This window comes from Cyprinodon variegatus, unplaced genomic scaffold (assembly GCF_000732505.1).
Source record: "Cyprinodon variegatus isolate N-32 unplaced genomic scaffold, C_variegatus-1.0 Scaffold664, whole genome shotgun sequence".
Lineage (NCBI taxonomy): Eukaryota > Metazoa > Chordata > Actinopteri > Cyprinodontiformes > Cyprinodontidae > Cyprinodon > Cyprinodon variegatus.
Window position 1 is genome coordinate 298,667 of NW_015151117.1, and position 22,970 is coordinate 321,636.

General features: G+C 38.0%; 1 protein-coding gene across 1 annotated transcript in view; it reads right to left on the bottom strand.

Annotated features, from left to right (window-relative positions):
- Positions 1 to 928: 928 nt before the first annotated feature.
- The window catches only part of LOC107096990 (chromosome unknown open reading frame, human C1orf95), a 32,149-nt gene continuing 10,107 nt past the window's right edge, over positions 929 to 22,970 (bottom strand). Inside the window, exons 2-4 of the mRNA XM_015393933.1 lie at positions 9,236 to 9,418; positions 4,721 to 4,729; positions 929 to 2,692 (exon numbers count right to left, since the gene is read on the bottom strand). Of these exons, the coding sequence (XP_015249419.1) occupies positions 2,658 to 2,692; positions 4,721 to 4,729; positions 9,236 to 9,418 (227 nt within the window). The 3' untranslated portion in view covers positions 929 to 2,657. The remainder of the gene's footprint in view (positions 2,693 to 4,720; positions 4,730 to 9,235; positions 9,419 to 22,970) is intronic.

The window sequence follows — 22,970 nt, forward strand, 5'->3', positions numbered from 1 at the left end:
TGTTTAATTAATGTAAAGTCCTTAAAAGGCACACCATGGACTTTGTTACCTAAAGAGTTTATTCGTTAGCGCAGGATGAAAGGAGTATTGAAGAGTATTATCTCAGCTTTATTATTAGACTGGTAAGTTAACACCAAAGTGGCCAAAAGTTAGACAGTGTGCCTTTAAATAGTCTTTGTTGTGATTGCGCTGTTTAAATGTTTCTTTTTCTCTTGAGGACACCCATCTCTAATATTATTAAACCATGAGCATTGGTTTCAACTGCCTGTGGCCTTTACATGGTCTGGGTTCTTCAGCGACTTCTCGAACAGTTGGTTAATGGACTCATGGAGCAATCTTGGTGGGGAAGTCACTCAGGAGAATGTTCTCTAGTGGCTCCCTTTGTGGTTTGATGGATTTTGAAAGTTATACAAACTTTGTAGCACTTTTTAAATCAACACATGTCTTATCTATTTTAGATTGAGTTAGAATGCACTCCAAAGTCTTAGCTTATTATTCCATTTTCTCAGACAGGTTCCTTTAAAGTGACAGGTCTGGCAGTAACGGTAAAGCTGAATTAAACTGAGCAAAAAAATGTTACACATAATTACTTATTTCTCATAAGAAACACCTTAATTATAATTACTTTTTTCCCCCATTGTAATTCATTAGGTTATCAGTCTGATATGAAAGGTCTCTAACATCCAAAACATTTCTAAACAAAACAAGGCAAAAACAAAAGGGGCGGAATATTTTTTCACAGCACCGTATGACCAAAAATCCTAGCACAAAGTCATCATACAAGTACAAAATAATCCCCTTGACAAAGACATTGTAAAAAAAAAAAAAAAAAAAAAAATATATATATATATATATATATATATATATATATATATATATATATATATAATAAAATGAAAAGTAAACAACACAACCCCCTCATACAAACTAAAAGATACAGGAATTAGTTGTAAGGCATTGAATATCATCATCATCATCATCATCATCATCATCATCATCATCATTTTTTTTTGGCATACAAATCCTGTACAGCATGAAAAGACATAAAAACATTACTTTTATACAAATCATGGCAGTTTCATTGAAAAGGTATTTGGTAAGGAATAATGGTGACGAATGGTACAAGAACTAAACCTGAAATTTTCATATTCAATTTAATTGTGTGGATCATTTACTAATTAATTAATTTAATATTTTTTATCCTTGTCTATTCTGCATTATATAATTGTTGAACCCTTATTCCTAGTGCTTAATATACTAAGATACTTTGGCAGAAAACAACAATAATGCCAGGATAATAAACCAGTTTTCTAATTACATCACGCTTTATGCAGCAGAGAAGACTTAAAATTCAGAGCACCAGCTATTAAAGTCTGTCTCTACTGTGGATATGAAAATACATTTTTAAGCAGAATATGATTTTATTTTAATTCTCTTAACTGGATTCAAAACAGACCCAAATAGACTCAAGCCATTTTTCTTGTATTTGAGTCTGTTTTAAGTGATTTTTTTTTTTTTTTTTTTACCTCTTAGGCCCTTTGCACTGTCAGATATTTTTAAGTTAATTATATTAAACCAAAGTAACCTACAACATACATGCTTTATAACATACATTTCTTTTTCAGCTGGCACAGTTACAAGTTAGTATGAATAGGTTGCCAGAAATGGATCTACCCAAGTCGTATCCATCTAAAAGCTCTTGACCCTGGTCTTAACCCTTTATATTTAAGTAACCATTTACTCACTGAAATGCAGTGTGGAGGATGACAAGGCAGTCAAAGGGTTAATCTGGAACCCATGAGTTTTTACTTTCAGTTTCGTTGTTTCTTGACCTCTGACATTTTTGGACGGACTTTCTGGAAACATGCCACTTTTTTTTCATGTGGAAGACAGTTTTGTGGCCCAAGTAAACAGCTCGAGTTGGTATTTTGAGACTTGTTAATTAATTAGTTTTGAAGCTTGAATAATGTGTTAGATCCCACTGGCAAGGATTTACACATTTAGGATGTGAGGAAAATTGAAGCATTTGAGGAAAGATGAGTCATTTTGGAAATATGTGTCTAAACAAGAACTAAAATCTAAAAAAATGTATATATACTAAGTGGTTATGTTATTATAAACAATATTTATTTTTATGAAATACAACTTCTGAACTTCTGCATTATATAGATGTTTCAGTTGAGAGAGACACTTTTTTTTTTGCAAATTAATGTGACATTTATTCACTCAATTTCCAGGTCAGCAGTGGACACCAATGTTAAGCCCATGATAAACAACTTTTAGTTTCAAGGTTTTTATCGTTATATAAAAATGGCCTTTTTGGATTCACAACTTTAGTTGATTTTTTATTTTATTTTATTTTGCAAATGAAAGATGCTGAAACATTAACACCGAGTTTATTCCAACAAAACATGAAAGCCTAAAATTTTAAAAACACACTAAATTCTCTCTTAAATAAAACAAAATCATATTTTTAATATCCAAATTATGTTCATATAAAAAAAATTCAGTCTGATGTCCAGTCTTTTTAATCTTTAACATCTCTGACACACATTGCTGTGAACTCATTATCATCGTAAAAGTCACTGTTTTCCTTCACTGTAGTTTTACTGCTGAATCTTAACTGGATCCATCAATGTGTTTGAAAAAGACGTGTCTCAGACATCTTGAGGGATACCCTGGTCTCTACAACCTGTGGAGCAAAGAAACATGGAGAAACTTATCATTTGTATTTATTACAACTAGAAAAGATTAAAAGCAGACAGTTTTGCATCAGCACACAATATTAGAAGCTCTTCCCATAGCACATACCACTTTGCTTAGGTGGTAAGTATCTAAGTATATGGAGTTTAAGGTTGTATGCACTCATGATAAGATAATCTAAATTATTAATTTTGTGATATAAAAAAATATTTATATATTCCTTATATAGCCCTTTTCAGAAGCTTAAAAAAAGTCTGCTTTCTTCTTTAGCTTTGATAGGTGGGTGTAATGTAATTTTCTTTTGGTTAGATATTAAGACAAGGGGATGTTGAAGAACATTGCCCTTTGTCTTCATTATTAAGCAAATATGCTCACTACGACTGCCAGCTCAATGCCCACGCCTCCTTGTTTAATAGCTGTTCCATCCAACTTCTCTGTTTTTTTTTTTACCCAAAAAATATTTGTGTCAGTTGAATAAAAAACATTCTTCCCCCAAGAATGTACTTGGCTTGCGGGCAGCTACAAATTCTGGTATAGTTTGAAATCTGGAGCAAAGGGCTCTCACATGGTGGATGGAGTGGCTTCTTGAATAGCCTGAATAATTCACTTTCATCTGTACAGTTTGGGTCAGATGAGGTGAACAGAACTGGGTGATCATAATATAAAAAACACATCAAAACTAGTTTTGATAAGATTAGGCTTCAGTTAGGCTTTAGAAAATTAAAGGTTCACATTGTTCATAAAAAAACAATATATTCATAGTTAATATTAATAGTTAATAATTAATAATGGTTGTTTTGCATTTTATGACCAGAGAAGGATTATCCAAGGAAGCTGCACTGTCATTCTACAATACATCCTAAGAGCTAACTTAACAGAACAAATGTTACCCGTAACATTTACGGTGACCTATTTTGTCATCTGTTGTTCTAAAGGAAAGGATCATTCCATCATTTAAAAATACAGAAGGTAAAAATGTAAGTTTTAAAACCTTAAAAACAAAGCATTACAACATTTTTATGAGGAAACTTTTGTGAAATTATGTCTCACATAATAGTTAGCGCTTTGTCTACTGAGTAAAACAATTGTGAATTATTATAATCTGTTAAAGGTATAGGGGAGGATGTTCTTTCTCCGGGTGGATCATCAAAATAAGTGGTCCTACGAATTATCAGTCATTCGGGTGATATGTTTACGTAAGGCCATCCTACGTGCTCATCTTTTTCTGCACATGTGCACTTTCAGGCATATATGTGTGGTGAGTTATTGCTTCAACAAGTCATTGAAGCTCTTCTTTGAAAGATGCAGAGTTGTAAGAGAAAAAGTGTCTACAAAGTGTATGAGAAAAAGAGAAGGGCCTCAGAAGACAGAAACAAGACCAGAGTGTTTTTGGGAGATACTTTGTAAGTGATGGCGTACACTGAAAGCACAGGTCAGGCTTCTGCTGATGCTTCGGTTGCAAAGTTTCTACATGACAGGTAAAGTTTTGCATTCTATTTGAAGAAATCAATTTCACATTATGGTAGTAAAAGCTTTCTACCTCTATATTGTAACTTTCCAGGGAAGAAAAGTTTATTTATATTGTAATTTGCATCGTTAGTAGTTATACAGAGATTCTTACTTATCCTGAAAACTTGTCACAATTTCCACTGCAGCTCATGCACACATACAAGCATGTCATGATTCTTTTAATGCACCAGTAGTCTTATTTGTGGGGAAACTTTTTATATATAAATATGGGTGAGATAAGATCCATCAGAGCAACTTTCTTATCATTGCGTCTCCGCACATCCTCGAGGAGAAACGGGCTGGTGCACGCTCTCGCACACTTTTAATAGGCATTCCCTCTCGGGAGCGTTTACAGGGTTGTGCATGTGCATGGAGAGGGCGGGTAGTTTCAAAAATGTATGAAAATCCTCCACTATACCTTTAAGAAGCTAGCCACCTAGCCAAATTTGAGTTATTGTGTGTACCAGAGGACATGTTATAGAATTGGTTAAGAAAAAGTCAAACCTACCTTCAGAAACTTCCATGAAGGAATGCGAGGAGAGAGAAAAGAGACAAAGACAAAGTTAGTCATAAATAATTTCTGCATTCATGTATCAAAAACAACGTTAGGGGGGGTGTTTAAAAATAATCTGACCTCATCTTTTGTAAACCAGATACATTACATCATCTATTAAAAGCATTTACAGGAACATAACTCTAGGTTACAGGATCAATGATCCAACGAAAACAGGGAGACTTAAAGTGGGGAAGGCGATAGGAGTAAAGAGAAAGGGATGCAGAGGGGGACAGGGTGTGAGGCCAGAGAGTGGGAGGAATATTATAGGAGAAGGAACGAGAGACCAAATAGAAAATAATCATTAGATAAAGATAAACAAGGATCAGTGAGGCAAGATGACTCCTAAATCATTATATATGGAGAGAGAATGTGAAAAGAGATCTGCAGACCAATCAAGGGGAAGGAAAGACTGATAAGAGTCCCATGGCTCTGATTAAATTCCTGGAAGCAATAAGAAAAAATAAGAGTGGAACTGAAAAGGAGCATAAACTCCCAAAGCTGCAGAGACTTGCATTGCAATAATGATCTGACACATAATACTCCAACCAAAAAAGCGGCATGAAAAGCCTCACCAACCAGAGAGTTCAATATGAACATACAGCTCTGCAGCATCTAACCGAAGCACAGATTTTAGCAGCAGTGGTTGAGAGGAGCCTTAGGGGTCTGAAACACTGTTGGAAGTCTTGTAAAAAAAAACAAAAAACACACACATCAGTGTAGACAGAGCTGCTCTTTCCAAACAGACACCAACAATCCCTGCACTGCAATCACAAACACACAATATGTCTTACAGGCTTGTTGGAGCTGATGCACTTTGATCGCACGCACGCAGCAACCACCTCACATCTGCACATCCATGCATGCTCACAAAGGAGGCAGCTGTGTACTAATTCAAAGGCTTCCTAGCCTCACTGAGGAGATAGGGACTCTTTCTGTGTGTTGGAGCTTGTTCTGCAATCATTCTTGGAGAAGAACAGCTGACTTTCTGACAGAGAAAGATGTTCAATTAGCACATCTTCCCATCTCTGTGTTACAAACTCTTGCTTTTTAAGTACAAGTGAAAATATTCATAAATAAACATGTTAAACACAATTGGGTCAACTAGAGGTAGCAAGTGCACTGGTAGTATTTTATTCTAATCATACAATGTAATAGGGGGTTTTCAGGTGACGTCACGCTCACGTGACTACTCAGTGCGTCCGCCATATTGGGTGGCAGCCTTAGGCAGTATTGACAGTGAAAAATGGTGAAATCGTGTGTAATTGTTGGTTGCACGGCCCGTGGAGGTGGAGATCAACGCTCTTTCTATTGCATACCAGCCGTAATCGTGAATCAATGTGAAAAAACAAAACAGCTATCTGAACAACGCCGTCACCTATGGCTGACACGGATATCCAGGTCCGATTTGGACGGTGTTAAGCTGGAATACGCCAGAGTCTGCAGTGCTCACTTTGTCACAGGTAATTAACTGTCAAGCATTTAAAACATGTAAGAATATATTAATAATAGGGCTTGGGCGTCATGACGTATTACTTTCCGTGGCCGCAATGTTGACTGCCTCCTCCGCCGCTACTCAGACTACTGCCTATGACTACTGCGTACTGGACTCCCTCTCTCAGCCGTGTTTTAATTTGATTAATTTCACCTTAACTTGATTTCAACCAGCGGGAAAAGGCTCAAATATGTGAGAAACCCGGAGGGTTTAGGGAGGTTTGGCAGTTAACGTTACTAACCAAACCTTTGAAACACATAGCAGCTAGTTAAAAGTACATTACATGCCTGAGTGGTTGTTAGCACTAACGGTTAGCACTGTTTGCTGGCTTTATGCGCTGCAGCTCCTGAACCCATCCATTCGTAAACTGCACATGAGACTCCAAGGACTTGTAGCTTTGGAACTGTTCGCGTACCGCCGGCCGTTAGCCACCTAGCATAGCGAGCCCTGCGTCGGATTGTTTACATTTTTACCATCTTATTAAAACTCACCCGTCCACGTATGACGGCGATTTCCTTCATGTACATCACTTCGACATCTCGTACCCAACCAGATGTGAACTGGTTGTGAGCCTCTAGACCCTTGTACGCTCTCATTTCCTCAAGAGTGTGCAGAGGGTTTTCACTGAACACCAGGTAATGAACTATGTCACCGTGCTCTACATTTGGCCAATCATCTGGATTAGTGCTAAACAAGGCACCGTGGAGGGCATTGGGTCCATATGGTCGATCACGGAACATTTCCTCAGATATGTTCCATGATCTGGTGGCTCTAGCGTGCTGGTGTACTTATCCATTTGCGACATGATATATATGATATACGATAATATGCCACCCAAGATGGCGGACCAGAAGCTGGCCAGTGACGTCACTGAAAACCCCCTGTTGTGACATATCAATTATACTGACATTGTACAAAACCCTTTCCAATTATTTTTCATTAAATGCTCATGACCAATACACCTATAACTCAAAATCCAACATTTGTCAAAGGAAAAGGGGCAGATCCTGCAGGTAAGGGTATTTTTATTTTGCTGACTAACTGAAAGGATTTACCAACACGTTGCATAATGTCAAATACTTCCTAGAAGCATAAACATTAAGACTCTTTTTGAGCTTTAACAGTCTGAAACCCTTATGTCTGCGTAGGATTTGTTCCAGCTAATACACTAAAATAAAATAGAAAGAAAATACACCAAGTAGAAAAGTTTAAACTAGAATTACGATGACATAAATTAAAATTCATAAAATTTCTGTAGCAATATTATTGTTCAAAACTCCTCCTAGGAGAGAAATGGTAATACTAAGAGAAATAACTTGTTACCAGATGCATCATTTATGGGTAGATAGTTAGGATATCTAGAGGGAGAGAGAAAAAAAAAATGCTTTTGGGGATTTTTTTTTCTCCTTTACAGGATGAAGTTAATATATATATAAAAAAAAAAACTTAACACTTTCTTTCAAGAATAAAATTAAATGTAGAACAAAGTCTGTTGAATGGCAGAATAAAATGAAGTCAAAATAACGCTGAAAGTGATGTGCCTTTTCCGAGCAGGTTTAATGTGCATCAGTCCACCACCTGAGTCTGACTAAACAGGATGATTATATGCTTGAAGAAAAATAAAGCAAAAAAACTGCTTTCCTAGCCACATAGGTGTTTTTGCAAAAGCCTGGTTTGGATTGAAAGGTTACAGTTTAATCCCAATATAGCTGATTTATTTCTTCCTATTTCAACAAAGCTGTGACCTGCTTTCTAGCCTTTATGACATTTCAACGTTACTCTCAACTTTCTGACGCAGGTAAGTGATTTATGGATGAAAAAAAATGTTATTGTCTAAAATTCACTTCTTAGTTAAGTGTTGTTTCATGTTAATGCTAGGGGATGCCTGTTCTACACATACGTGGATCATATTGGAAATGTTTTGCTGCGATCTAGTGGTAAAAGTTATGCCCAAATATCACTAATTTAGCTCACTTCTTAAAAAAAATTCCAATATTATATGTAAGGTACAGGTTCTACTCGAAGTTGTTTTTTTTTTACTAAAATTGGACATTTGTCAAGGAAACTGAGCACCAGTATTTATACCTTAAATTACTCCTGTGAAATAATTATGTATTATATATAACCCCTATCCCTACGTAAGAACCATGAATTTATGCATATTCATTTTCGTATGATCACTAAACCATTAAAACAGACATAGATGTAAATGTATCTTCAACCTATAAACTTAAAGGGAAATGCCGTTTTTTTACATTGGCGTGTATGACGTCATCCGCACGCCAGACTGGAGTTGTGACAGGCAGCCCGGGCCACAGGCGGCTACGCTCTACCCCTTCTATTAATTCGGCTAGCTAATCTAAATCGTTCAATTCCATTTGGAGAGCAAGATCATCTGTGGTAGTAGCACTAGACATCTTCCAGACATGTGAGTAAAACTAGCAGCAGTTCAGCGGACAGGATGAATGAATGGTAGCCGGTGCGCACGGATGACATCATACACGCGCCGCTTGGTTTTTAAAAGATATAAATATAAAAAATATAACCACAGATGTCTGGGGGACAGTCGCCTACATGTTATGAATGCTGGCGTACCATAAATGATAAATTACGAACAGTTTAGTTTGTGCCTTCAAGTTGTTGCCCATAGGAAGATGTTACTTGGATATAACCTAACGGAATATCTTCAGAACGGCTCCAAATGACACAAAACTCATATGGGTGAGTAGAACATGATGTAATAATGTAAAATCAAGGACCCAATGTAAAAAAACGGCATTTCCCTTTAAGCGCTTTGCCTTTTCATAAAAATTATAGCAGTGCAGAGCTGAGTTATTCATGCTGTTTAGGCTTTACATTTATATAACTATATGTGATGACACAGTGACAGTAAAATAAAAGGGTAAAAAGTGACTCAAAATCATCTAAAAGGAAACAGAAGAAAGAGCAGAGGGAAGATAAATGCAGTTACTGACTCGCCAGGATGACCATGTCCATTCCCCAGAAGATGCTCATGATCCATCCAACCATTATAACGGCTGTCAGGATCTGGATGAGGGCGGCTGCCACATTGAGCCAGAACACACAGCACATGCCTCGCTCTGAGATCAGCTCGCTGCGCGCTCCACACAGCACAGTGAACGCCGAGACCAGAGTTCCTGCAACATAAATAGAGATAGAGAGAAAATCTTAAGCCGCATAACTTATCAAAAACATGAAGTTGATAATCGCTGCAAAGTCATCAAACAGCAGCACTTATCCCTTCTGTGTATTTGTCTTTGTGATATTTGTGGACTGACATGACTGAAGGCTTTTAAAGAAGTTTTCCACTCTGGTTCATTTCTGGTGAGTTATACCAAACAACTGTCTGGTCTGGGCAATAGACCAGAGAACTCTAAAGAAAACATTTCACAAGATAATCTAAAATAAAACTTACAGAAGGGCCTTGAGTTGCAGGATAACAGATAGGAAGTCTTCTCCTTCCTCATCCTGCATAATTACATCCTATTACTAAATGAATAAAAAGCAATAAGTCGTGGAAATATAATTAGTTTTTTATTTCTAAAAATTAGTACAGCTAATCTAAGGTGTTGGCATTCATCTTCCTGACACAAATTTTTGTCTTTATGAAGTTCATAAAATTTCCCGGAAATCCCACAGTCCCCTGTCTCCTCTGACTCAGAGCAATCAGACAAACACACATTTATTCAAACACACACACTACCTCCTTTGTACCGCTTTACAACCCATGCTTACAACAACAAACCTCACAAAAGTACTTATTCCGCTTCAACTTTATTTACATTTTGCCAAGTTACAATAGCAATTATTTAATTGTGATTGCAATTAATTAACAGAAATGGAAATAAATAAAGGTGTTGAGTGGGTATGTTTTGGTGGCCTTAGGATTGTGTCTCTGTTATTCGCAGATGATGGAGTTCTATTGGCTTCATCGGGGTATTATCTACAGCTCTCTCTGGAGTGGTTCGCACCCGAGTGTGAAGCGGAATGAGGATCAGTGCCTCCAAGGCCCCGTCCACACGAAGTCAAAACGAACACGAAACGCCAATATTTTCCAGAACGTTTGTCGTAAAGACGGAGACGTAAAATAAATGTGATCGTCCACACGAATGCATGAAAACGCTGCAAAATGTATGCCAGGCCTGTAAGTGGCGCTGTAGTGCCAAAGCAAAAATAGGCGACGAAATGTTGGGCATGCGCACTAATATTTATACATGGTTGCCCTGCGGGTCCATTTTCGTGGTTCAGTCAAATTCAGGTGCTGAACTATGTCGTCGATATTGCTCTGTTCTTCCTGGAGATATTCCAGAAGAAGAAGAGCACAGGGTGCCAGTGTAAGCCCAACAGCAGGGTGAGTAGCATGAGCAGCAACCATTCAACACAGTACGGCGCCATTGTTGTTGTGATACTGTGTCGCGCATGCGTGTTTAGAGGCGACGCTATGACGCATGCGTGTAAGAAAAAAAATGCGGTTAGAGCTTAAAGATGGAAACGCGAAAACGGCGTTTCAAAATCTTCCCACTCTGAAGGCTTAATAAAAAAAAGATCGTTTACAGACCCCAGAAAGGCCGGCTTCGTATGGATGAGAGGCTGGTTTGGTGAAAAATCTGTGCGTTTAGGCCAGGGTTTGGCTTCGTGTGGACGGGGCCCAAATCTGGGACCAAAAGGGTAGAGTGCCTTCTCTAGGTTGGGGAGGATATACTGTCCCTAGTGGAGGAGTTTAGGTATCTTGGGGTCTTCTTCACAAATGAGGGGAAGACGGAGCGGGAGATTGGCGGCGGCATCTGCTATGAAGCGTGCGCTGTACCGGTCTGTTGTGGTGAAGAGAGAGCTGAGCCAAAAAGCAAAGCTCTCGATTTACTGGTCGATCTTCATTCCTACCCTCATCTATGGTCATGAGCTTTGGGTCATGACCGAAAGAATGAGATCCCGGATACAAGCAGCTGAAATGAGTTTTCTCCGTAGTGTGTCTGGGCTCTCCCTTAGAGATAGGGTGAGGAGCTCGGTCATTCGGGAGAGGCTCAGTGTAGAGCCGGTTCTCCTCCACATCGAGAGGAGTCAGTTGAGGTGGCTCGAGCATCTGGTTAGGAGACCTCCTGGACGTCTCCCTGGTGAGGTGTTCCAGGCATGTCCCACCGGGAGGAGGCCCGGGGGGAAACCCAGGACACGCTGGAGGGACTATGTTTGTCATCTGGCCTTGGAGCACCTTGGGATTCCCCCGTAGGAGCTGGCCAAAGTGGCTGGGGAGAGGGGCATCTGGGCCTGCCTACTGAAGCTGCTACCCCCCCGACCCGACCGGGGAAGAAGCGGAAGAAGGAAATGGAAATAAATAAAAAAATAATTTCTGTTAAAAAAAGAATAAAATCCAGGGCAAAATCATATTATTGTTAAATAAGGTCTGTATCACTAAATCTCAACACCAGCCTCAAAGATTCATTACACATTCAGGTTACTAGGTTACCTACTATAGAGATTATTTATGGACCAAAATCAAATTTTTTTTTAGGTGCATATGAACATGTGCATAGAAATGGCTGAAAATTACCTCCACACGCCAACATAGCCTAATCATCCCTATTGAGCGGATGATGACTAAAGATGGACAAAAACTATCCAGGATAAAAGACTCTACTTTAACACACGCCAGTACTTATTGCCCCAATTAAAGTGTACATTGAATTGCTTTCCTGAAAAACTTTAAAATGAAAGAGCGATGTGCTAAAAAAATCAGTATGTGGCTAAATAAAAATGATGGAGATGATCATGTCGCTGATTCCAGACAGGATTGACAGAAAGGCTAAATACAGAACATGCCACTCCTTTCTGTGGTTGTTTCAGGACAGATGATGAAAGGTCAAAGATGGTTGCACACTTTTGCTAGACCTTTTGTACTCTAATCAAAAACAATGTCCGAACATCTAATCATCTTGCAGATAAAGCTGTATCTGTCATGTTAAAGATATAGAGTGATTGTAGCTCAAGAAACAACATGAACAGCTTAATACAGGTAGTATATATGCATTTGCTTTTAATTGTGATTTTAGGATGCATCCAAAAGCCCACAGAGATGTTGACCCGCTATTGATTACATGAGCTGCTGTAAGGGATCGTCATCTACCTGAATAAACCTTCATTCTTCATCCTGCTCCACAGGGAAGACAGAAACATCTTGGCTCCACATTTGTTGTAACCGTAAACACTTTTTATAAATGTGTGTCATAGGATCTGTGCACACAAATCACATTATGTATCCCCTTGTTTCCATGACAACACATGGTCCGGAATAGAATGCTCTGTATATAAAGGCATGACTATTGCTACTGATATGAAATTAATTGATGATACCTTTATCTCCTGTGGTACCTTCCTTTGTCTCACCGGTGATCAACCTCTGTTATGTTTCGCCCTCTTGGGTTTATTCATCCATTTATGCTCATAAATGGATCTTAGGTTATATTGGCACTGTGGTCAGAGGTTCTAGGTTTGTGTTTCACTATAAACACCATTTATCAGATGACTAAACACTGGTTTTCCAATATACATACTCAGTGGTAGGAAAATATTTTTACCAATGTACACTGCTAAGAAAAAAAAATAAAGGGAACACTCAAATAACACATCCTAGATCGCCACAAATGAAATATTCTCCTTGAACACTTTGTTCTCTACAAACTTGAATGTGCTGACAACAAAATCACACAAAAACAAGAGATCAAATTTATTAACCAATGGAGGCCTTGATTTGGAGAAATGCAAAATTAAAGTGGAGAAACTCTGGAAGCTGATTTATATTTGATGTAATGTCTTTAAACTAGGTCAAAATGAACCTCAGTATTGTGTTGCCTCCACGTTCCAGTATGACCTCCCTACAGCACCTGGGTATGCTCCTGATGAGGTGGATGGTCTCCGGGGGGATCTCCTCCCAGACCTGCAGATGTGCCCAATTGGATTCAGGTCTAAGGAACTGGGGGGGCAGGCCGTAGCTTATATGCCTTCAAGGTCTAGCATTGTTCTGCATTGGGAGGAACCCAGGGCCAACTGCACCAGCATATGGTCTCACAAGGGGTCTGAGGATCTCATCTCGCTACCCTAATGACAGTCATGCTACCTCCGGTGAGCACAGAGGGCTTTGCAGCCCTCCAATGAAATGCAACCACACACCAATACTGACTCACTGCCAAACCAGTCATGCTTAAGGATTTTGCAGACAGCAGATTGCTCTTTATTGTATCTCCAGATTCTGCCACATGTGCTCAGCCTTGACCTGCTATCACCTTTGAAGAGCACAGGGTGCCAGTGGTAAATTTGCCACTCCTGGTGTTCTCTGGCAAATGTGTTGGGTGTTGGGACACAACCCCTATCTGTGAATGTGGATCTAGGGCCCTCAGACCATCCTCATGGAGTTGGTTTCTAACCAATTGTGCAGACACATGCACATGTGAGGCCTGCTGGAGGTAATTTGTCAGGGCTCTGACCATGCTCTCCCTGGTCCTCCTAGCACAGCCCTCCTATGGCTTCTACATCTGTGCTGCTCTGTGGGTTGTTATAGGTAGTTTGGTTGCACATCAGCGGAGATAGCATCTGAGAGTATAATAACAAAATTATCTCAGAGAAGAAAAGAGTCAGCAAAAGAAAGGAAAACCTCTCCCATTTGGGAGTACTTTGGGATTACTGCTTCAAACTATTTAATAAAGTGTGTTTGAACACTTACTGATGGCAATTTCATCACTGTCTTACTTGTGTGTCATTGGACATACAAGTTTGTATTTAAGGTGAAGTTTTTGTTGTGTTGTTTGGAGCTGGTCTGCATTAATAAAACCTCATCAATGCTTCGGCATTAAAGAACCATATATGAGAAATTATACACTACAAATACCAGCCTGATTACGACATTTCTTCTTAAAATTATTTGACCCTATTTATCTATGTCAATGAAATTGTCTTAATCATTTATTGCCTAAACTGTCTAAATTAGCAGATGAAGAAACCTCCTTAGACCAGGCACTGTGAAAAAAGTCATATATCTTGATAAAATAACGAACACCCAAATACTCATGCACTAGAAATTAGAAATTCAGTTGTTTGATCTCCAATGACACAGTCTCACACAGGAGGAACAAACTGAATGCTTTTGGAGAACACATTTTTGTGGGCAGCTAACAGTATAAAAATAATTCAAGTTTTCTGGGAAATAAGTAATGGATAGACAGCATACAATCCATGTTCTTTGCAAAAATCAGTTAATGACATCTAGTAAAATAATTGCCACAGAAAGTCAACATTTTTGAAGGATTTTTTTGGTATAAATAATTTTAATAACTTAAAAGTAATGATACATTTATCTGCAATTTTTTTTAAGTCTTATTGTTTTTTTATTTTGAAAATATTGCATTCATTACTCTTTTCTGATTTTTAAAATATGAGAGCTGTCATAGTGTCTGTGCTGCTCAATAGTGAGCAATGAATGAAGCATCACCTTTAGGCAAAGCGTTGGGTTGGATGACTTCATTGCTTTGTTAGGATTCATTTGGACATCACTATGTTGTAGAGTCTATCTCATGCTACCATGAGTGTGAAAGCATCAGCAACATTCAAAATTGACCAAAACATCAGTCAGAAAGCATGGGTACTGAGAAGTGGTTTGCAGAATTATTCCTTTATTGAGTGTGTCTTTCTAATTGCCAATAATTTCCACCTGTTGTCTATTCTATTTCCACAACATGTGGAATTGATTGGCAATCAGCATTGCTTCCTAAGTGGACAGTTTGATTTCAGAGAAGTTAGATTGGATTAAAGTTATATTGTGTTGTTTACGTGGTCCCTTTATTTTTTTTAAGCAGTGTATATATTCTTAAAAGCACTTTTGTGCACTTTTATTTACACTCATGCATGGGAGAAATTCTTGTGAAAAAAATACAGACATCCTTAGATTATCAAGATGAGTCTTTTTTCCCTTTAAACCCCTGAATGCTCTTTCAATGACATCCATCATGGGCACTCGGATCAAATCTGCCCTGTCTCCTGCTAAAAGCAGGTATGAGAAATAACCCAATATGTATGGAGGACAGCTGGAGGCAGGTGTCTTTTTATCTGGTCTGAGCGGATTTTATCTACTTTAGGAGCTTGGCACACCTCCCTAGCACATGTTTCTACCGTAACATGTCCCAGCTGCCAAAGACAAAAAAAATATTTATTATTATTGTTAAAATTATTGCCTGCAGCCAGTTAATTAAAAACACAAAAACAGCCATTAGAGATCATATAATAAGATCATTCTTACTTTGCTTACATAAAGCCAGGTTCTTTTTTGGGTCGTTTAAAAAATAACTTCTCAGTTTACCTTGATTATCTTTTTCCCGGTATCAAAATAATTTTGATCTTAAATATTTTAGTGAGGCAAAGAGAATAAAATAAGAATAAATCTAAAGGTGTTTGCAGAAAATTCATCCATCAAGCAGCTAAAAACCTGCCAGTGTGTTGTGATGACTTTTACTGCTTTTGACGGGTGCATGGCATAACAAAGCAAAAAATGGACGCAATGTTTACTGAATCTGTATTGTGTAAAAAAGGATAAATGTAAAAAAATGTAAAAAATGTAAAATGTAAAAATGTAAAAAAAAAAAAAAAAAAAAAAATATTTTTTCATTAATTAAAAAAATATGAGTGCATTGTTTTGGTTTTTCCTATTTAACTGACAGCTTCCAGTGTGCTGGAGCTAAATATTTATCAGCAGGTAGATTTGGATAGCTCACTCTTAAGAAACTGTTGATATTTGGTGATAATATTATTAAATTAGAATAAAATATCTTCTCAGTTTCTTGTATGCATTATCTGAGCATGCAAATGTGGTTTTATTATGTCAGTTTGCCACTGCAATTACAAGGAAACTAGAGCTTCAAAATCTTCAAGAAGAAAAACATATTTTTTATTTTAAAAACAATGTTTGAAGACATTTATTAAAAAAGTTGTTATCTCTACAAGAAGGTTTTGTGTGTGGATCAGTTTTCATCTGGAGAAATGCCAGTTTGTGGCTATTTAAAATTTTCCATTTGTAGCAGAATTAGCCACCACATGTGGGGACACCAAGATTTTTCTGAATGTTACAATTTTAAATTATAGATTAACAATAGATAACTTTTAAATAAAAGCATTTAAAGCAAAGCAAACCTTTCACACAAAAATACAGCTTGATAAAACAGGATGTATAAATAGAATGGCCTAATAAATCCATAATTTATATTGGTTTACTTATATAATAGCATTTAATCATGTAAAAGTGGTACTTTCTGCTAAAGTACTGCTCCTTCTAAGTTAATTATATAACTCTTGAGATTTATTAGGGGATGTTTATCAGAAGAACTATGTTTGCAGTCTACTCTTCTTTGTAAGCTCATTGATCTAAAACATTAAAGAACAAAGTAGCCTCTTGTTCCTTATTGTTCCCTATGCAAATTTACCACATGCTGATCATATGAGATACATTAAGAAAAAAAAGTCAGATAAACTAAAGACATAATTAATCTTAGTATCAGAAACAGAGTGACGTTTGCCTAGTTGCTGGGTGAATACAAAAGTAGAAGGAAGAAGTGAATGACCCAATGCCACCCTGAGAATTCAGTCCAGACAGACGTTTCTTCTTCTTATATCTCATCCACAATAGTCAGTTATCCTGAGCTATTTTTCTATATTTTTGCCGCTATATGATTAGGCTGCTGGAGGACACAGGAACCACTTTTCATCATTGTGTTTCATTCTTTCTCTAGTCACCCATTCTGCAGTATTTTTTGTTCCATAATTTTATGCTCTTTCTGCATTTTCTTTTCATAGCAGCTTCATCTGGTCTGTTCCTGTTTGACTGTGTCTCTATCCTTGAGGAAAATATCCGCTGCTGCCATCAACATCTCTGTTTATAGATGTTGGAGCTTTGCCTTTTTTCAGTGTAGTCCTGCTTCTTTTATTTTTGACTAACTGTATGTGCTCTCTTTTATACTCTGACAAGAGAATTAGCTTGGGGCTTGTCTGTCTTAATGACTCAATTGAATTTACTGGTTTTACTTAACAGAAACTTTTAACCAATCTGACTGTATTGTCTCTCTAAAGTGTCTTGAGATTACATGTACTGGGGACTGGCTCTATATGAACAAGCTGAATAGGATTTAATTGATTATTTTTTCACCATGTAAAGGGAATTATTGACCTTATGTGAGTTGTATTTGAGAAAGTCAAACAATATTTACTTAAAAAAGCCCACAGTACTTTTGGGTCATAGCACTATCTCAGTTCAGATGGTCAATTTGATGTCTAGCCATTGTTTCTGTAAGCTTTTTTGGTTTCTTTTTGTGGATCTGACCTGTTTTTTGGGTTTTTTTTTTGCAACAGCCACACCAGAAATACTGACAGATGTCATGCGCATCACAACTTTGGTCCTTTGCTCTGTGCTCGCTTCCGTTCTTACACTTTCAAACACCTGAAAGAAAAAAGCTCTTGTCTCTGGCTACAAACTGTATCGCACTTATTAGGAGGAAGGAAAGGAAATGATAAAAACATATCATGTTTCAGTTAGTTTGACAATTGCCTGGTTTTGTCTCTGAGTTCAGTTTAATACAGATGAAGAGGGCTGTTATGTAACCAGGATCAACAGATGATGGCTAAGAAATCTGAATACACCTAGTCCTTGGGATCCCCAATATCATTACATGAAGAGTGAAAGTGAAAGCCTCTTTGACATTTGACGTCACCTCTAATTGAATCTTTCCACTCTCTTTAAAGGTTGTCAGATAAAAGAGCAGCAATAACAAACTGAGATTGCTCAGATTCGATCCGACGGTTAAATATTCAGGTCGTTCAGGCCTCGCCCACTAACAGATGCTCTGGCTGCCGATGGAGCCGCCCACTTTCAGACATGACGGACAAGCTATATGGTTACACATCACTTCCATCTGAGCCTTGGCATGCAGAACAGGATTTATGCGGTCTGGCTGCTTTCAGTTTTCCTGACTGGTTTCCAAGCTCTGCTCACTCTGTCAGGTACCGATAACACCTGTGTTATCGGCTTGTACCCAGTTATGTGTTTATCATGTGTTATATATCCACTAGGCTAAGAAGTAGTGATACTTTTTTTCTTTTGTAGATGCATGAATTCATAGATTTCTTACTTATTACCCTTTTATAATATAATACACTGAGTCAATAAACTTAAAGGAAGCATACAGATTATTAAGAGATATGATCATGGTTAATAGATTATAGCCAAAAATAGCTTCATGTTGAGGCCTAAAACACCATAGAAGGAGCACTGAATCACAACAGGGAAGCTGCGCTTTTGATTAACTTCTCCCTAATTTCATGTTGCCAAAAATATTGAGAGAAATATGTAAACTTACTTTCCAAGTAATAAATCAGCATGTTTGTATCTGATTAGAGGCAAAGGTCAGATACTGAAACACTAGAAAATCAGAGCAGCAGAACATCTAAAATTCTAACAAAGTTTAATTCTCTTAGACTTTGAGACCTTTAGATGAAATTATCTAAAATATCAATCATTTATATGCAATGGCTATTACAAATCAATAAAACAAGAAAGAAATCATTTCAAACTCTTTTTTATGATATTAGCCGTTGGGCATAAGAACTAAAGCAAAATGAAGAAATTAAATGAGTGTCCTTCTCATCTAAGGTTCCCTTTGCTTGCCTTTGCAAATGCTGCTTCTTATCTGAGGGACAGTCCCAGCTCTGATTTACTGTACCTCTACAGTGCATAGAGTAATTTAACATGTAATTATCCCAGCACTCATAAAGTCCAGTAGAAGCTGTCTGCACCACCTTTTGCAGCAGAACTTTAAAAAAAACATCTAATTAGGTAGGAATAATATTGGATAATTGGGTTAAAGTTATGAATGTTTTAAATTATGGTGCACATTATAAAGAGAGATTTTTAAAATCGCACATATAGTTAAAAAAATATGTAATGACTTAACTTGTTTGATAGCATCAAAATAGAAATACCCTCTTGTACTTTCTTTAAGTGTATAACAGCATATTATTTTCATCTGAAAAGCCTGAATGAGAGCCTTTGCTGCTGCACAGCTTTTGACCAACAGATGCAGCCCGTTACTTCAGTTTGAAAACCTCTCGCTACCAAAATAAGTGGGGGCTGATGACTGGCTTAATTGCCCGTTTTATTCACCTGTCTAATTCTGTCCGGTTTTCTCATCACTGCTCATCTGATCCACCTGCTGCTGCGTCTGTTTAAGGTACTTGCTCCCAGTCGTCATTGCCAGATTATTTTTGAGCCTTTGGTATGAGAGTTTTCCTGCCTTACTTATAATGTTCTGATTGCCTGATCCTGACCCATCTCTATATTCGGACCTTTAAGCCTGCCTGCCCCAGTTCTGATCTGTCTTGCCTGAATACTGGGTCCCTCTGATCTGAGTCATAACATTAAGTTTTGTTATTCAAATCAACACAGAAGCTGTATTGTTCATGTGAAAGGATCCATCCTAAACTCAGCCAGATATTTGATGTTTATATTTATAACTAAGCAAGTTTTCTACAATATTTTATTATCAGGATAGTAGTACGGAATTTTTATCTCAAATAGTTCGGCTTTCTTTATGCTATGATAAAACTATGCTCCTATTTCAATTGATTCTTCACCTTTAGAAGAAATTCCAATAGATAATAGAATGGCTCCTTTTCTTACAAAAAATCTTCCATACTGAGAGAGGCAAACTGGATAAAGATTGTTAACCTCGTCCAAACTCAAGAAAGCAGCTCCAATTTGCCTCCCTAACAACAGTTGATGACTTGTCCTCCACCTCCTGCAGCTTCACAACCGCCTCCTCAACAAAGAACAAACCTTCCACTGTCTGTAAAACAACCAAGCTGCCACTTAGTGTCAATGGCTACTAGTTTGGTTCACCCAGATTTGCTGTATTGCAAAAACACATACCTGCATATTCAGTTGAAAGAGAGGAAAGTTTTCTAAAGCTGATGCTGCTTGAATGAAACACTTAGAAAGCTAGAGTTGTTAATTAACATAATGCAATGGGCTCAGATTGTCTTTAGAATTCAGATTTAGGGGTTTTCATTAGAACCTGAAGCCAGGAGCTGTTAAAAGTATAATCAAAGTGACAAAATTAAAGCCAGAGATTATGAGAATATTTTATCTTGCATAATATCTGCCGTAGCTGGATTTAAAGCGGAATAAATCCTGAATAAATCCTTGATACCAGATTCTTTAAATCTTCCACTTTATCTTCAAAGGGCTCTCTTTAAACAAGCCTGAGCTTGTGAACAGCTCTTGGCTCCTTTGTATGTAGCATTTGGGACAATGTGAGAGTTTGAATATGTGTGCCTAGATATTAGCCAGACTTATTACTATAATTACACAGAGAGCTCTATAAGGCACCCACTGCTAGTGTGGGAGGCTAATGACAGAGTGTGAGAGTGTCAAGGACAAAAAGAGAAGACGACTTGCAGAAGAGAAAGAAAGACAAAGACATGGACTTTTTTTTTCCTGTGGGGAGATTGTTTAACATTGTACAGCCAAAAAAGATGTTCTTTCTTGTGTTGTAACCTGTGTCGTACAAGTTAACCAAATCTTAAAGCTTAAGAAAAGCTCAAATCACTGATTTAACATTAAGAGTTTCAATGCAACTACTCAAGTTCTTCAGTTATGTCAAAATAAGTTGTTTTTTTTGTTTTTTTTTAAATCTGTCAGCCTCATGCTTCTGTATTTACAAAAACGGACAATTTAAGAGCCTAAGAAGCACTACCTATCTAAAATCTACACACAAACTATGTCAACATGATGCAGTATACTAATGCGATTTCTCCATCATCACATGACATGAGTCTCATACATAGGAGTAGGGAAATGTGACTGCTGCATCTCACATGAGTTCACTTTAAATGAATGATTATTCCTGGAATTATATCTTTATTTCAAGTCCATGTACTCTAAAACAGGGTAATGTTTAATAAGGGTTAGAAGTTAGGAACCATTCTGTTATATTGTTGATTTTAATAAAGATAGTAGGAAGGAGTTGCTGAAGGAGGCAATCATCTCTCAGAGTTCAATTTTGATGCCTGCATCCTCCAAAAGACCCTGCCTACCTGGACTGGGTCCTTTGAGGGCTGTGAAAATAAGGAGGCTGGAAGAGTTCCGCTATAGATTCAAGCAGGTCCATCTCTACTTGTATTAAATTACACTGCATTTACCATATTCACCACTCTTCGTCGCCATTTCCTTTTTCCTCTGAGCAGGGAGCAGCCAGCTTGCTTGGACTGGCAATGAATCATGGGATACCCAAGGCTACAAAGAATAAAGCGGTGCTGTGTCTGAAACGTCCACCGTATACAGGAAGTGTAAGAGCCTTATATAGATACATAGAGCACTATATACTGTCTGAATGTCTAGTGGATAAAAAAATAGTGGACCCAAAATTTCCCACAATGCACTTTGAAAAGTAGTGTGCAGCCATGAGCAGTTTTTCAGTTTAGAAGAACAGGAGTATGGACGCGTGTTCTCCCCAAGTACCTTCTTGACAAGAACAAATCAAAGTATGGACTCGGGAAGAGTGGGAGCACGTACATTAAATCTGGATCAATTGGAACAGAAACGTACTCGTGACATCACCACACGCCCCGCTTGGCTGGACCTCAATTTCACCTCCTGTTATTAATAGTCTCTAGATAATAATAAATCATTACTAAAAAAAAATACTGATGTTGAGAAGACTGTGGCAACCGAAGCCTGGGCTAATGTTAGCCTCGGAGCTCCGCTGGTTGGCATTGTCCTCTCAACATCGCTGTTGTTTTATAATTGCACTATAAATCAGTAAATGGGCCATATAGTGAAGCTTAAAATATTTTTGAATTATGCAAAGCTTTACTTTTGTAGAACAACAGAAAACTGAACTTTTAACTTAATACTCTGAGCTCTGTGAGAGCCCTCATGGAAGCTGCTGCTACTGTAGTGCATCCTGGGACAGCTGTCAGTCTGGAGAACGCAGAAGTCTGCTCTGATGTGTCCTCGTAAAGATGTCGAATAGAGAACAACATCGGGGGATTTGTCCATTCTCAGTTTTGTGTTCTTGTGAATGGGAGCAGTGCATATTGGGAAGCGGCCATGGTCACTAGATGAACAGATATATCCCAGAATCTTTTGCGAGACTTCTCCTCGCAAAGCATCATGGGATTTGTTCTGGGGGTGAGAGAGAAAAAAGATGGCGGCGACGTTGTGCGGGGAGCCAGAGTCACGTGACCCACACGGAGCAAAAAGTAGTGATCATCTGTCTGGTCTTAACTGAGTTGACTCTAAACTCCACTATATAGTCCCTTCTCTGTATAGTGATTGAAGGGTTAGGGCGGACGTTTGGACACAGTCCAGTAACACAGCAGCGGTACAACATAATCTGCCGATGAATCTGGCTTTCAGAGGACACAGCCGTCAGGATTTGACCACAGCCAACGGCTGACGGTTGGTTTGAGATGGAGTCTGGCCAGCATAGGAGTTAGCAGGAGACAGCTAAGTCCTGACCTCCAGACCTTTTTGTTATAATAACTGCCTTTAAATATTTCCTTTATTTCCTTGTTTTTTGTCAAAGCTGTGACTAGACAAGGAGCATTAGAGGCTGATTTATAATCAGCAACCAGGTCGTCTGCGCGTGTGTCGCAGTGAATGCG